The sequence below is a fragment of the Eschrichtius robustus genome, chromosome X (genome assembly GCF_028021215.1).
Source record: "Eschrichtius robustus isolate mEscRob2 chromosome X, mEscRob2.pri, whole genome shotgun sequence".
NCBI classification, from domain to species: Eukaryota; Metazoa; Chordata; class Mammalia; order Artiodactyla; family Eschrichtiidae; genus Eschrichtius; species Eschrichtius robustus.
This window is the reverse complement of record NC_090845.1, coordinates 114,061,539-114,075,786: the sequence shown is the minus strand read 5'-3', so window position 1 is coordinate 114,075,786 and position 14,248 is coordinate 114,061,539. Positions and strand designations below refer to the sequence as shown.

At 54.9% G+C, this 14,248-nt stretch overlaps 1 protein-coding gene across 3 annotated transcripts in view; it reads left to right on the top strand.

Moving 5' to 3' along the window:
- Positions 1-14,248, top strand: part of ELF4 (E74 like ETS transcription factor 4) — a 40,620-nt gene that overhangs the window by 14,165 nt on the left and 12,207 nt on the right. For 2 of the 3 annotated variants that reach the window (XM_068533516.1, XM_068533515.1), the window contains exon 2: positions 11,903-12,177. In XM_068533516.1, coding sequence (XP_068389617.1) covers positions 12,106-12,177 — 72 coding nt within the window. In that variant the 5' untranslated portion in view covers positions 11,903-12,105. The remainder of the gene's footprint in view (positions 1-11,902; positions 12,178-14,248) is intronic. The other variant, XM_068533514.1, reaches the window with a different exon arrangement.

Here is a 14,248-nt window from a genome sequence, read left to right as displayed (position 1 = left end):
TGCAGGGCTTTATAATTAGAACTGCAGATGGTCAGAGCTGGTGGAGCCTTTTGCAAAGGATCACCAGACTCATCCTCTTCACTTAACAGATGGGGCCACTGGGTCTCAGAGATGGGCAGGGACTTGGCCACGCTCATGGAGACCTAAGTTGAAGCCCCAGCTCTAGAGCATTTTCTACTCCTACCCTGTTGCTCTAGATCCAGCCGCCAACCCTCATGCATAGGGCTGCCTTGCACACTCGCTGAACCTCAGCAGTTATGCTTGTTCAGGGTTATGGGGAGGCTGATGGGAGGAGGGAGCTTCAGAATCAGAAATCCGAAGACCTGGAGTCTGGCCTGAGCTGTCCTATGAACTTTCGTGTGGCCTTGAGTGAGCCCTCTCTGGGCCACTTTTTTTTTTTTTAATAGCAGCTTTATTAGATATAATTCAATACCATACAATTCACCCAATTAAAGTATACAATTCAATGCCTTTTTGTATACTCACAGAGTTGTATGTACTTCACCGCAACCTATTTTAGAATATTTTTATCGCCCCATAAAGAAACTCTATACCCATTAGCAGTCACTCCCCGTTTTCCCCCAACCTCCGAGCCTCAATTTTGAAGAGACACTTGCTATGGGAGTGTTTTGAGGGGAAAAAACCCCAGCAATGTTGTTTAGGCAGATGGGCTAACCCAGCTTACCGGGAACTTAGATACGAATAGGCCCTACCACAGAGAAGAATGGGGTGGGCCCAGCGATAGGCCCCTGGCCACAGACCTGGCACCTATGAGGTGTTCAGGGCTGACTTCCCATAAATATTTGAAAAAACATGTGAACCAACACCCTGAGATAAGAACCCAGACTTAAATTATGTGTAAGCCGAGAGCAAGTGTATATTTATGGGGCAGGGACCATGCCTAAGCCACTCCAGGTGTGGAGCCAGCAACACTCTGGAGACAGTAGTCTCCTGAGGTACAGGAATAGAGTCAGCCTCCTTCATCAACAGAGCCGGAAGCCTTGTGCTCTACAATACTTTTCCTCCACAGCTGGCCACGGGGGCTCAACTCGTCACCATTTTGGTGCATCTTTGCCCAGAAAGTTAGGTTTCACCTATCAGATGGAGCTTGGAGGCGTCTGGGACACAGGCTTGGGAAGCTTTCGTTGAAGGACATCATAGGGGCTCCGAGCCTTCAACCTTGGTTGTTGCGAGCAAGCTCTGAGCTAGGACTCTGAGCAGATGGTCGGCAGCATGGAGCAGTGGGAAAAAGCACAGACTTTGAGGTCACACAGGCCTGGGTTTGAGTTCTGCCTCCATTCTTGACAGGCAGTGTGACCTTGGTCCTGTTACCTAATCTTTTCTAAGCCTCACTTCTCCTGTTTGTAAAATGGAACTATTAAAACAGGATTATTACCAAAAGAGATGTAACTGAAAACAAAGTTCAAAGAGCGTACTAGTTGGAAATAAACCTGGGTTCAAACCCGGGCTCTGCCACTGACGAGCTACTTTGTTTGGGATGCTGTAAGAATGAAAGGAGATAGCCCTACGGCAAGTGACTGGCGCGACACCACCCCCGCAGCTTGTACCCAATAAATGTAAATCCGTGCCATCTTCCCTATGCTCCGCCCTGTCACCCTGTAATGCTTACTGTTCGGTCCCCTTCCCCAGAAGCAGAGGGAACAGCCTGGCGTGATATCAGAGGGCACAAAAGAAAATCTTGCCCACTTTAAACGAGTACCCACGCCACTCTGCCCATCCTGCAACAGGCCCACGGCTGAGGCCACAGTGGCTACACCCGCCATCCCGGGTCCAGCACTAGCTCAGATCGGTGCCAACCCCGCAAGCGCTTGCCCTGAGCTGGCACCGGTCTCAAGTGCTTCCACCCGCTCCGCCCAGTCAGGTGTGCTTTCCAAACACGTGCCACCAGCTTTGAGTTGGGCTTGTAACCAAACCCTGGCCCTGGGTTTGCACTGCAGATGTAGGGAGGGGCTGGCAGCAGCCCAGGTGCACATCCAGATGTTGTCTCTGAGGCTTCCGTGGCATCCTCCATACCAGCTGTGAAGCAGTATTTACTCCAACTTGCGGGGTGGAGCGGGCACTCCCCTCAGGGGCGATGGGGCTCTATCGCAGGGACACTGGGTCTTTTTGGCTCTGGAGGCATGGAGGGAGAGGGGAGAGGGCGAAGCCGGACTGTTCTCTTGACAGGAGGCCTGGCTGGTCAGGGCTCTTGGCCAAAAGCACAAGAAGATGACCTCTCAGAGTGGGGAGAGGTATCAAGACCATCTTCCCATCCATTTTCGTTGGCCCATTCAGAACCATCATTTCGAGGGGTCCCCTTACCCTTAGCTTCGCTCACTGCTACTTGAACCTCATGGAACAATATTACCACAGAGGGCCAAGGTGGTTGTGTCTATCCACTATTAGGCCCCCATCCCAGGCACCAAGGCTTCTAGAACCAGCATCATGTACTTCTAACATGTCTTCAGGGGGACTGACAACTGGGCAGAGGTGCAGAGCCTCAGGCTGCTACTGCGCCTCTGACCCATTGCCTTGGGAAGGCCTGGCAGAGCTGGTCACCTGCCCGGATCCCTCACGGGCACACAGCCCCACTGCTAGGAGCCCCACCTTGCAAAGGCAACTGGGAGGTATTTACAAGTAGAAGTCACCACACCACATCAGCAGCGGCTGTGGAACGTGACAGCTTCCTGTTCCATCACCCAGAAAACGCCACTACCCTTGACCCTCATGTAATAGAATACTTTGCTCTCCATTGTTGCCTCTGTCCATCGGCGCTACGGACAAAATCATGCAAAGTTTTGACGTGCCATTGATTTCAGTGTCACCTGCTGCTCCGAATTAACCACCATCGTTGGCCTGGTTTCCCCAGGCTCTCTCGCTTCAACCCGGCTCTCCATCTGAAGCCACCCAGGGCTGGTCCTCAGCCCAGGCGGAATTGACCTCAGCACTTACAGCCCACTCTTTCACCCAGCAGGCTCCCTGTGCTCTCCAAGGTGATCGCTAGGTGAGGTGATGAGCTCACGTGTGCCCATCCGCTAACAGGAGCGGGTTGTGGAGGCAGTCCCACCTCCCTCCCAGGTCCCGGCTCCCCCGGCCCGAGCAGGCTGGCAGAGGAGCTGCTGGGGCGTCCCCTCGTGTAGACAGCTGTCTCCTCAGCCTTCCTGTGAGGGATCCTCCCCACTCACCCACAGGGCCCCTCCCCTCTCTGCACTCTCTGACCTGTGTGGGGCAGGGGCGGGGCTGGGAGGGCCCGCAGGCCCTGAAGGGGAAACTGCTGAAACCCCTGGGACAGGAAGTGGCAGAGAGGGGCTGTTTCCTCTGGCAGAGCAGGGGTGCGGGGAGGGCTGGCCCTATCTCCTGCTCCACTGCCTGTCTGCTGTGGGCCCTGCGAGGCCGAGGAGAGCCGAGAGCCCTTCTTTCCCTGCCTCCGCCCCACCCTGCAAAATGGAGGCTCCTGGACCACCGGGTGAGGGGGGGCGGTGCTTCCTCAGAGGAGGCCATGTTCATTTTGCCGGAAGAGGAGTTCGGAGAGAAGGGCAGACAGGTCAGCAGAAGGGAAGGGTTGGGCGGGGCAGGTGAGTATAAGTGAGGGGGCCCACAATGGTAGGGAAAGCCACAGCTGGGCAGGGGAACCTTCTGTAAGGTCTTGTTCGGAGAGAAAATGATCAGAATGGTGCCTGCTCAAAACTGTGTGAGTTGGAAATGCAGCAGATTGCTGAGTCTCTAAATTGTAGGGCTGGAAAGGGCCTGAGGCCATCCAGGCCAACCCCCCTCGCTGTGCAGCTGAGGAAACTGAGGCCCACAAAGCAAAAGTGACTTCCTCAAGGTCACAGTATGGGCAGAGCTAGGGCCAGAACTTTCTGATGAAAATTAGGAGTTTGTACTTGATGTTCCACGCCTCCCTCCAGGCACCTCTGAGTCTCTGTGACATTCTTCCACGAAAGGAACTTGATGAATTTATTCACTCTGAAGGGGAGTGAAGCCTTTGGTCCAGGAGTCAGCAAACTTTTCCTGCAAAGGACCACATAGTAAATAGTTTAGCCTTTGCGGCCCATGTGAACTGTTGTCACAGCAACTCAACTTATGATGCAAAACCACCACAGACAGTATGTAAACGAATGCACGTAGCTGCATTCCAATAAAACTTTCTTTGTGGACACTGAAATTTGGACTTTGTATAATTCTCCTGTGGCATGAAATATTGTTCTTCTTTTGATTTTTTCCCCCAAGCCTTAAAAAAATACAAAAACCGTCCTTAGCTCACTGGCCACACAAAAAGACGGTGGGCTGGATTTGGCACATGGGCCATAGTTTGAAGACCTCCTGCTTTAATGTAAGTCAAGCTAAGGTGTTAAGAAGAGGAGGAGGAGGAGATATATCAGGTGAGGAGGAAGCAGGTAAGGCTTTGTAAAGGAGGTGACATTTGCTTCAGATCTTGAACACCGTGTGGGAATTGGAGCCACAGAAATTGGGGAAGGGCATATCAGGCCTAGGGGACAGTGTGAACAAAGGCATGGAGGTGGGGAAGTCATTGCGAAAGTTAAATGTGTTCTGCACATGTGTGGCTTCATTGTTGTTTGCCAGCCCTGGGTCTTTGGCTGCTGTCTGTTCTCACCAAAGGAAAGGGTTGGCTTTTTTGAGGATGCCAGAGAGACAAAGAGGAGGGGAGAAAGAAAGGTCACCTGGGAGTCACGGCAACTAGCTGTGTGACCTTGAGCAAGTCACTTCTCCTTCCTCGAGAACTCGGTGTCTGCAGCTGGATGACAGGAAGGATGGATGCCATGATCTTTCAGGTCCCTTTTAACTTTGGCATCCTGAGACTGTGTCAAGGAGAGGCTTTCAGCCATGTGGGGGAGGGGGAGGGAGGAGCCCCCGCGAGCTCATGGTGACTTCAGGGCTGAAGGTGCCCTCCCTGTCTGCCCACCCCAGCCCATTGGCTCTTTCCACCTCATCCTTTCTCGAGCCCGCCCCTCTGTACAGGGGACGCTGGACTGCCCCTTGCTTTTCCTTGCCTGGAAAGTAGCCAGTAGGGGAAGGGGGTGTTTGGAAGGGGCACCAAGAGCCAAGCATGTCTCAAACCCCGCGCCGCCCCTCCCACCTGGGGGAGCCCCAGATCCCAGCAGGGAGCCTCTGCATTCGTTTCTAGGACACGTGCTGGCAGGGGCCTCGACAAAGAACACTGTCCCTTCAATAAAAGTTATCTGACTTAATATCCTGTTGGTGCCCAGCCACAGATTGCCCCAGCTTCTAAAAAACCCACTAATAAATTTAATTAGTCTCTGGTCAGTGTGTCTGTCCCCCGCCCATCCCCTCCCCCCCCCCGTGGAAGCAGGCAGGCCTTACTGGGGGCAGGGGTGGGGGTGGAGCGTGTGCCATTCGAAGCATTTTCATTCAGCACATGCAGCTTTCTGCTACAGTGTCCAGAATGCCAGCCTCGCCAGGCCAGGCCTGCTCCTCTGGCCACTGAAGGCCTGTCGAGGCCCCCCTGCCCGGGTGTGTGTGCGCGCGCGCGTGTGTGTGTGTGTGTTTAGCAAAATGACTGTCTGGGCCCTCTTTTTTCCACCATTAATCCTGGATTTTTCAAGATAATCCCAACTTCAAAATGTCCAAACTGAGCTCATGTTCTTGCCATATTTCCTGCCCCAGTCACTCTCTATCTTTTACAATTCTCACAGCAAGAACAGGCTGCAATCTTGGGGTCTCTGCAATTACTGTATGGCCCTGTACTCTGTCATTTTATTCCTTCAGGGTGGCCCTGGGATTCACCTCCTTGGCTCCAGGTGCCCCACCTAGTCCCCTTCCATCTCCTCCACTCATGCACTCAGACCAAACTGATCTTCCTTGAGAACTGCTTGCCTTATGCCCCTCCCTTGCTCAAGAATCAACAGTAACTCCCAGTTGCTTTCCATATCAAGTTCAAATTCCACCACCTGGTGAATCGAGGCCTATGCACTTATCCCCCTGATTTCCCTGCCCCCCCCCCAGCCAGCCCCACCTCCTCCCCATAGTCAAACTGGTTTCCGCTCTCTACCATGTTTGATAATTGTTGGTTATGTCCCCCCTCAGCCTCCATTTCATCCCACCACTCCATTTCCCTTTCTTTCTTCCTGTCCATCCAGGTAAAGATATCCTGAATGCTTAATGCATGACCTCAGCCAGAGAGACACGGATCTGACCAGGAAATCTAAAAACACACTTAGGGAGTAACAGAGGGCTCTCACCTACATTGACCTGCTGGCCTTCCACAACAATCCCGTGAGCTAGGGAGGATGGCCTCGTTCCCCACAGGAAGAGGGTGACCTGCCTAAGCCCCAAGGCAAAGCTGGGTCCTCTCGCTGGGAAGCCCATGCCCTTACAGTCTGCAGGGACTTCTGGGGTCTTCTAGGCTGTGGCTGGTAGCGCACCCCGCTGGGGTTCAGTAGCTGCCCTGGATTTGGCTTTGCCCGCTTTCCCGCAGCATGTTCTCCCCATCACTGACTTGTTCTTCACTTCCCAGGAGCGCTTGGTGCCCCTCTGCCTCCTCCTGGTCCCTGGAGCTCTGGAGATGAGGGTGTGGTGGCTGCAGGCACCTCCAGGGGGCGCTCTTTTGGCTTTCTCAGGCCAAGCCCCTGGGAGTCAGGGCAGCTGGGGAAATAGGTTCCCTTTGTCATAGCCCTCCCCCCCCCTCACCCCCCCACGGGGGCTTCTGTAGTGCTCTTCTTGCCACATAACCACAACCCAGAGGGCTGGGGCTGGGTGGAGGTGGTGAGGATGGGACTGGGAGCACTCCTTCAACCACAGCAGCCTGTCCCTCCCTACAGGGCCCCCATCCCAGGAGAGGAGCCAGCCCCTTCCAAGCTGACAACTGGAAGCCTGCAGCCCACCCTGTCTATGTTCTAGAGCCATTGGGGGGGGGGTATCCAGGAGCTTAATGGGGTCCCCAGCCCCCCTTGCTCTCTGGGAGGTCACCTGGAACTCATCATCTGAATGAGTGTGTTTTAATTTTCAAAGCACTTTCCCACCACCATCTTCATTCACCCGAGACTCCCTGGTGAGCAGCTGCTAGGCCTGGATTCCCCTCAGCCCTCACCCATCTTAAGGATGACAGAAACCACAGCCCAGAAAGATGGCTGACTTTTCCGGGGTCACACCTCTTGTTGGGATGCAGCCAGGAGAGGGCTGTTGGGTCTCCTGGAGAAAGAGGAGCAGACATCTCCGTGCCTGCGACCTGCAGCCCTAACCCCCCCTCCACTGCGCCAGCTCCGGCCCGGGAAAGTAGGGGCAGGCCTGGAGCTGAGAAAGGGCAGGGGCAGTTGGAGAAGAGCTCTGGGCCTGCCTTACCATCAGAGCTGTGACAAACCCTACACGAGAATCAGGCAGTGACCAAGGGCCAAGGAAGGAAACTGGGTTTCTTGTAAATAAGCACAGAGAAACCCCAACCAACAGAGCTTGCAAAACCTTTATTTTTTTCCTTCCCTCTTCCTGATTTCATCTCAAATGGAGGGAGTGGTAAGAAGGCAGGAATAGAGGAGAAGAAGTTGACAAAATAGCTGTGGCCAGGGCCCCTTCGCTGGGCATCTGTTCAAGGAGGGGGGTTTAGCTGGCTGCTTGGAGTCCAGCTCTAGTTGGACCAAGGTTGTGCAGGAGTCCCACACTTGGCTTACTTCTGCTACGTCCACGGCTACAGACTGGACCCCCGAGTCTGGCCCTCTGCCTCTTAAATACACGCCACTGGTCATGTGGTGCAGTGTGCAAATGTGCTGCTTGATGACTATTAGTCGGAGGAGGGGCTGTTTTTAAGTAGAGGGTACAGCTGTTCCTGGGGTAGTTTCCATTTTGTTTGTGGTTGTGGGGGAGGGGTGTTGAGGGAGTGGGAAACGGCATGAAGGAAATTGTCACTTCCTTTCCAGAGAATTCCAGAAAGGTTTCAGGGAGGACGGGGTATTTCAGGAGTGAGAGCTGGCTGCGAGAGGGCGAGGAACTGGAGAGCTCTGCTCTGTGGGCCGAGCTGACCATCTGGCCCCCATGTTTGCCGGCGTGTGTGAAAATGCCACGGGTGTTATTAGTGATTCTGTGAGAGCCATTGGCTCAGCCGAACGGGTGTAGATTTAAACTTGCTCCACGGAGACTGTGGACGTGGCTTTCACATAGGGGCTGTTTCCTGTAGGGGAGGCCCAGATGGGTGGGTGCTGGACACCGCTTGACGTGTTCCAGTGACAGCCCCAGAAAGGGTCTGTACGTCTGAAGGGGGCCCAGCTGTGATGACGCAGGAACAGCCCAAACCACTTCTATTTTGCTATTTTGGTTTTGAAATGCAATCACAACCACAGAGAACCAGAGGTGTGCGTTTGCAGGCCGGGGGTGTGGGCGCCCTCGCTTTCTTGCTCCCTCCTGTGGCGCATGCGCACATGTGCGCGCACACGCACAGGCCGGGGCCATATGCTCTCACACAGGCTTTGCTTTCAGCCCAAGTAGGACAGGCCCTGGGAGCCAGGGATACTGCAGTGGCCTCAAAGGGAGTGGAGCTCTTGCCACCCTGGGAGTGGACTTTGACTGGAGCCAGCTGTGAGCTTTGCAATGATGGGGCGGGGTGGGAGGAACTCAGCACTGGTTACTAAGGGTAACCAGGTGCCCGATTCCTTGAGCCGAGTGTCCTTGTGGACCTTCCTAGCCCCCCACTCACCCATGAGGCGGTGTCCAGGGCTCTAGGCCAGTGAATGTGTGTCCCAGGGCGTCTGTAAGGACGCCAGGGAGGGGAGCCCCTGTGCGGGCCTCCCCGGCCTCCAGCAGGGCGGGCCTTCTTGTGCTGGTGGCTTCTTTGGTTTCAGGTTCCTGGGAGAGGGAGGTTATTTTGAGGGACTTGGGGGAGAGTGAGTGAACATGCAAATGAGCCTCTCCCCACCTCTCACTTTCAAATCCTCAAACATCTGAAGGGGGAAGGGTGAAACCTTCTGGACTGGAAGGTTCCATGGGGGTGAGGGGAGACTTTTCTTAGCTCCCCACCCCCACCGCACACACCTCTTCACCTCAGCTTCAGGCTCGAGGTCGGGCAGAGCGAGAAACCAGGATCAGCCTTGGGTGCTGGGTGCAGCCTCACAGTAGTCACAATTCTGGGCCGTCGGGACCTGCACCAACCAAGTCCTGAATTTGGATATTTAGACACGCTGATACCTAAAGAAGGCAATTGGATTCGTCTCTATCTTGTATTTCAAACCTCTCCTTTTTGCCTTGATGGCCAAGGGTTCCATCCAATCCAGTGCGGAGCTGCCTTCCCTCTCCCACCACCCCCCTAGGAGAGCGGGCCTGGTGGGGGCTCACACCAAGGACCCGTGGGCCACGTACACATTCTGCTACTGGCATTCTCCTCCTGGGAAGCAAGAGGACTTTGAGTTTTCCGTGGGGGGGGCTGGGTGGCCGTGGCTGCCCTCTCGCCAGCAGAACCCTGGGCCCCGCCCCGGCCCACTTCACCACAGCCAGCTTCTGCCAGCCGGCATCAGCTTGGTGTGTAGCCAGTATTAGCTCGGGCTTGTCATTCTCACAAAGGCAGGCCTGGCGGAGGAGGAACCGACGACTGAGCTTGTGGTTGTGCTGGCCCAGCCAGGACCAGAGCCCTTTGACACACAGAGGCTCTCACGCACATATCCCCACACCCTGCACATATGTATATGTACGGTGTGTTTGCACACCCACAGCAAACTCCCTCCCGAGCTCCCCTCGTTGTAAATTACAGTGCAGAAATACACAGATGTAACACACACAGAGTGCACACGGTTCTCTCTCTCCTGTAAGCTAGAGCACGTGACACCCACCCCACACCCAGTGTACGCATGGGTATACTTATTGCCCAGGAAACACACCTCACTGGTACTAGCTGACCAGTACCATTCATTCATGTGTTCGTTCCACAAACATACATTGAGCGCCTGCTACATGCCCAGCACGGTGCAAGGTGCTAAAGTTTCATCCATGCCCTCAGTGAAGCCACGTTCCAGTGGGGGAGGTAAGGGAGGTGCACAGAACTGTGAAGAGAAGCCAAATTGATGAGCAAACCTGGAGGGAAAGGCCATGGCGGAATGACCTCGGAGGAGAGGGGGGCAGACACAGGAGTTTCATGTTTAGACAAAGTGGGATTAGGTGAAAGTGATCGCCTTTCATTTGATTAGTATGAGAATGCTTCCTGGGGGCAGACGGCGGCCTGCGGGAGGGCGCGAGCTGCGGAATGCGGGCCTTGGGGCACTTTGGCTGGGGGAGACAGACCTTCCAAGCATAAATGGCCCTGGGAGGCTTCTCCAGGAGGCCACAGGCGCCCGGGTCACGTGCAGGTGGGGGGGGTGGGGGGGGGTTGTGGTGGAAAGCCGTGCTGGCGGGGCTCAGCCTCTCATTCACCCAAAGGGAAACTAAGACCTGCCACGTTGACTTGAGCGACTTCTCAAAGTTCTTGCTTGGGGGTGGGTGGAAAGGTGTGGGGGGGGGGGAGGGCGGAGCCAGCCCTGTGGGCTAACGGAAAGGAAGTGGGAGAGGCCTGGGTGTCTCCTGTGGGGGAGAGCGGTCATCAGGGAGGTCACCCGTGATCCCCCTCCCTTTCCTCCCCTTTGTCCCTCTCTGAAGTTCCTCCTTTCTTTACGGGCCAGGAGAAGGTTTTGCCACCCTGACACAGCCAAAGGAGTGTCGAGGAGCTGGGGGTCAAGTGTGTCGCTCCTCCTATGGTGCGTGGAGCCAGTTCTTCAGACGCTTATGGTTGAACCAGGCTGTTCGTAGACCTGCCACACCTACACACAAGCGGGTACCACGCAGAGCAGAACCCTCGGGGCCAAAGCTGTGCTACCTGAGTGTTCGGGCTGGAGATGCTGACCGCGGTGGAGGGAGGGGCGTGGGAGGGGAGCCAGGGCTTTGGGAGGCAGGCCTGGGTGCTGCGCAGATGACTCGAGAAGGGCAGCGAGCACAGGAAACAATCAGAGGCCCGGGTGCCACGTGAGCAGCTGAGGTACAGACTGTGAGTGCCACAGAGGACAGACGTGTGGACTGCAGCAGACAGATCTCCTGGAAGAGGGGGGCCCTGAGCTGGCCCTGGACGATGGGGAAGTTTCCCTGCGCCCCTCCCCCAGCTGCGGCTCTCCTTGCCGGTTCCCAGGGTGACAGTTCAGTCTTGAAACTGAAAGCAAAGCTAAACCAAGAGCACAAGCCACATACGGCACAGAGGCCATCGTCTCTGGCGGGGCGGCGGCGGTGGCTGGGTGCTGACGAGAGCGCAGGACATGCGGCCCACCTGTCCCTCTGTCTCCAGGCTCTCTGGAGGCGTGGCTGAGTCTGAGAGTCCCATCCCCTCAAGCAGGGTCAGGCTGTCACTGGCCCTGACAGCACAACCCCTACAGTGAGACATTACTTCCACTGTGGACTCTGCCCTTCAGAACTAAGTGGCCCCTACTCCCAAGGCAAACTGAGCCAGGCAGAGCCTAGAAGACCATCCCGTGCACCCAAATGTCCCCACCCCAAGTCTCGCACACAGATTCTTTCCCCAGCCAAGGGTTCTGTAGGGATTCTTCGTGCTCCATCCATGAGGCCAGATGGGCTGCCCCTGGCTTCCCCTGTGGCACACCCTGGGGATTAATCTTCAGAGTGGAGAGAGCCCAAATTCCCGCTATCTCTCACCTTCTCCAGAGGGCGTGGGAAGGGAGGGAGGCCAAGCTCAGGTGCAGATGCTGGTGACCCAGACTGGCATCGAGGCTCAGCCTCTTCCCCCTCAAGGTGACTCAATTTACTTTCTCTTCTTCCTTCTTTCCTTACCTGCCTCCTCTTCTTTTCCCTCCCCCTTCTGCTCCCACTGTCCTCCACTTTTGGCTATCCGTCTTCTGGCAGTCTGTCCTAGGAACAGACCTCAAGGAAGGGGACTTACTCACTGCCCCCATCTCTCCCTTCTCTATAGGTCGCTCCTGCACTTGGCCCAGCCCAGCATGCAGCCTTGAACCTGGCTTAGGCCACCACCTACTCCAGCTCTCTACAACCCCTATTTTACCGTGGCTCGTGGTGTAGGCTCTAGGCTCCAAGGTACAGCATCTCTTCATTTAGGAAACCCCACGCCTCCAGAGGGCCCTGCGGATCCCGCAGTCGGCCCTCTGAGAAGACAGCATGGCTATTACTCTGCAGCCCAGTGACCTGATCTTTGAGTTTGCAAGCAACGGAATGGATGACATCCACCAGGTATGGCCCCAGAGAACAGAGCCTGGTCAGCCAGCACAGACGATCAGATAGACACAGACAGGCAGGCAGACAGCCAGTGAGCCGGCCGACCAGCCAGCTAGCCAGAAAGCAAATATTGTTGTTGTTGTTGTTGTTTTAATGTATATTTTATTTATTTATTTATGTATGTCTATTTTTGGCTGCGTCGGGTCTTAGTTGCGGCACACGGGATATTCGTTGCGGCATGCAGGATCTTTTGTTGTGGTGCACGGGTTCTTCGTTGCAGCACTTGGACTTCTCTCTAGTTGTGGCAGGCGGGTTTTCTCTCTCTAGATGAGGCATGCGGGCTGTTGTTGTGGCACGCGGTCTTAGTTGCCCCGCAGCATGTGGGATCTTAGTTCCCTGACCAGGGATCGAACCCGCATCCCCTGCATTGGAAGGCAGATTCTTTACAACTGGACCACCAGGGAAGTCCCAGTCAGCAAATATTGATCAAGCACCTACTAGGTTCAGGACATAGGGGCTGCTTGCCAGCCAGACTGTGCACCAACGAGTCCCATGCGGCCAGGCAGTAGTCATCGGGTGGTCATTTAGTGAGCTGGTTTTGCCCACGTGCAACTACAGGGCACGTATTGTTCCCAAGCCAGCCAAGCAGCTGCTAAGTACACTAGCTGAGCTGTCAGTCAGCAACAGGGGCTGAATGCACAGGTGTACACTGACCTCCATGTGCATTTTTGGCCACTTTGCTTCACCTCCAGTGTCACAGTGAGTAAGGTGCTGGGACAACCACATAGCGGGACTGAGAACTGCCAGCTGGCACCGCAGGGTACAGTCCAACCCCCAGCACCTTCAGACTCATGTCTCTAGCCCGGTGGATGAGCCCTTCCATAACCGTCTTTTCAGCCTCGATCTAAGGATTCAGGATAAACTGGAGATAGGTTCCTCTAGTGGGAGGAAATTGGAAAATAGGACAGAATTCTGGCACTCAGGCCCCCACTGCTCCATACCTTGCCTGGCACTAGGGTACTTATATGTACCCATTGGATGGTGTCCTGGCACACTCATCCCTACCCTCCACTACCCTCCTTCCACACACTGGAGAAGAAGAGGCAGCCAGGTCCGGTAGAAGGAATGGAAGGTTAGAAGTCCAAAGTCCTGGGCTCTGATCCCAGTGTGGCCACAGTGTCACCTGGGCAAGTCCTGTCCCCGACCCTATCTGGCTGCCATCGCCCCATCTTCACCAAGAGGAGGTCCAGCTGGATTATCTCCAAGGGCACCCCAGCCTAATTCTGATGCTGTCTATCCCAGATCCCTGTGAGGATGGGAAACTTTGTCCAATCTCTAGTGACCTACCAAAGGCTGCCCCCTAGTGGGCTTGGAGTACATGGTACTTTCTGTCCAGCTAGGTCTTAACCTAAAGTTGCTCAGTTTTATCCAGCATCTCGGGCGTGCCTAGCCTCCTGGACGAAGGGAAGAAAAATCTAACTTTACCTGGGTTCTCAACTCCACTAGTCACTTTTTGACTTGTTTCTAGTCCACTCAGCAATTATTTCTGTTCTTCATAAAGGCTGCTCTTCACCGAAGCTGTTCTTCCCTCCCGACCCCACGCCTGCCCCTCCACCCTCAGCAGACAGCCGCTCCTCCAATCCACAGAGAAGCTCAAACCCAAGGACGCCCTCACTTTCCCTCCCTTCTCCCTCTTAGCAATAACATCACCTGTTCCTATTTCCTTTCCGCCGGCCTGGGACAAAGAAGTGTCCCTCTTCCTTCCAAGGGTAACACATACCCCAGTGCTTAATCTCTTCTCTCCTGCCGCCTTCAAGACCTCACACCATCCATCACCTCCTCTCTCTCCTGTACCTTTCAGACCTCCCACACCTTTCTCCTCAACCTAGAACATTTTCATGTCTCCCCAACCCTAAAAGAAACCCTTTCCTCCCTTCTGCCCGCCTCCTCCAACATACCACCTTCTTAGCTCTGTTCTTCTCCCCAGTGTAGCCTCCACCCTCCGGGTTTACTTTTTCACCTCCCTTCTCTCACTCTTTTTAGGAAACAATTTTTGTTGCAAAATATACTGTGAATACAAAAGAGG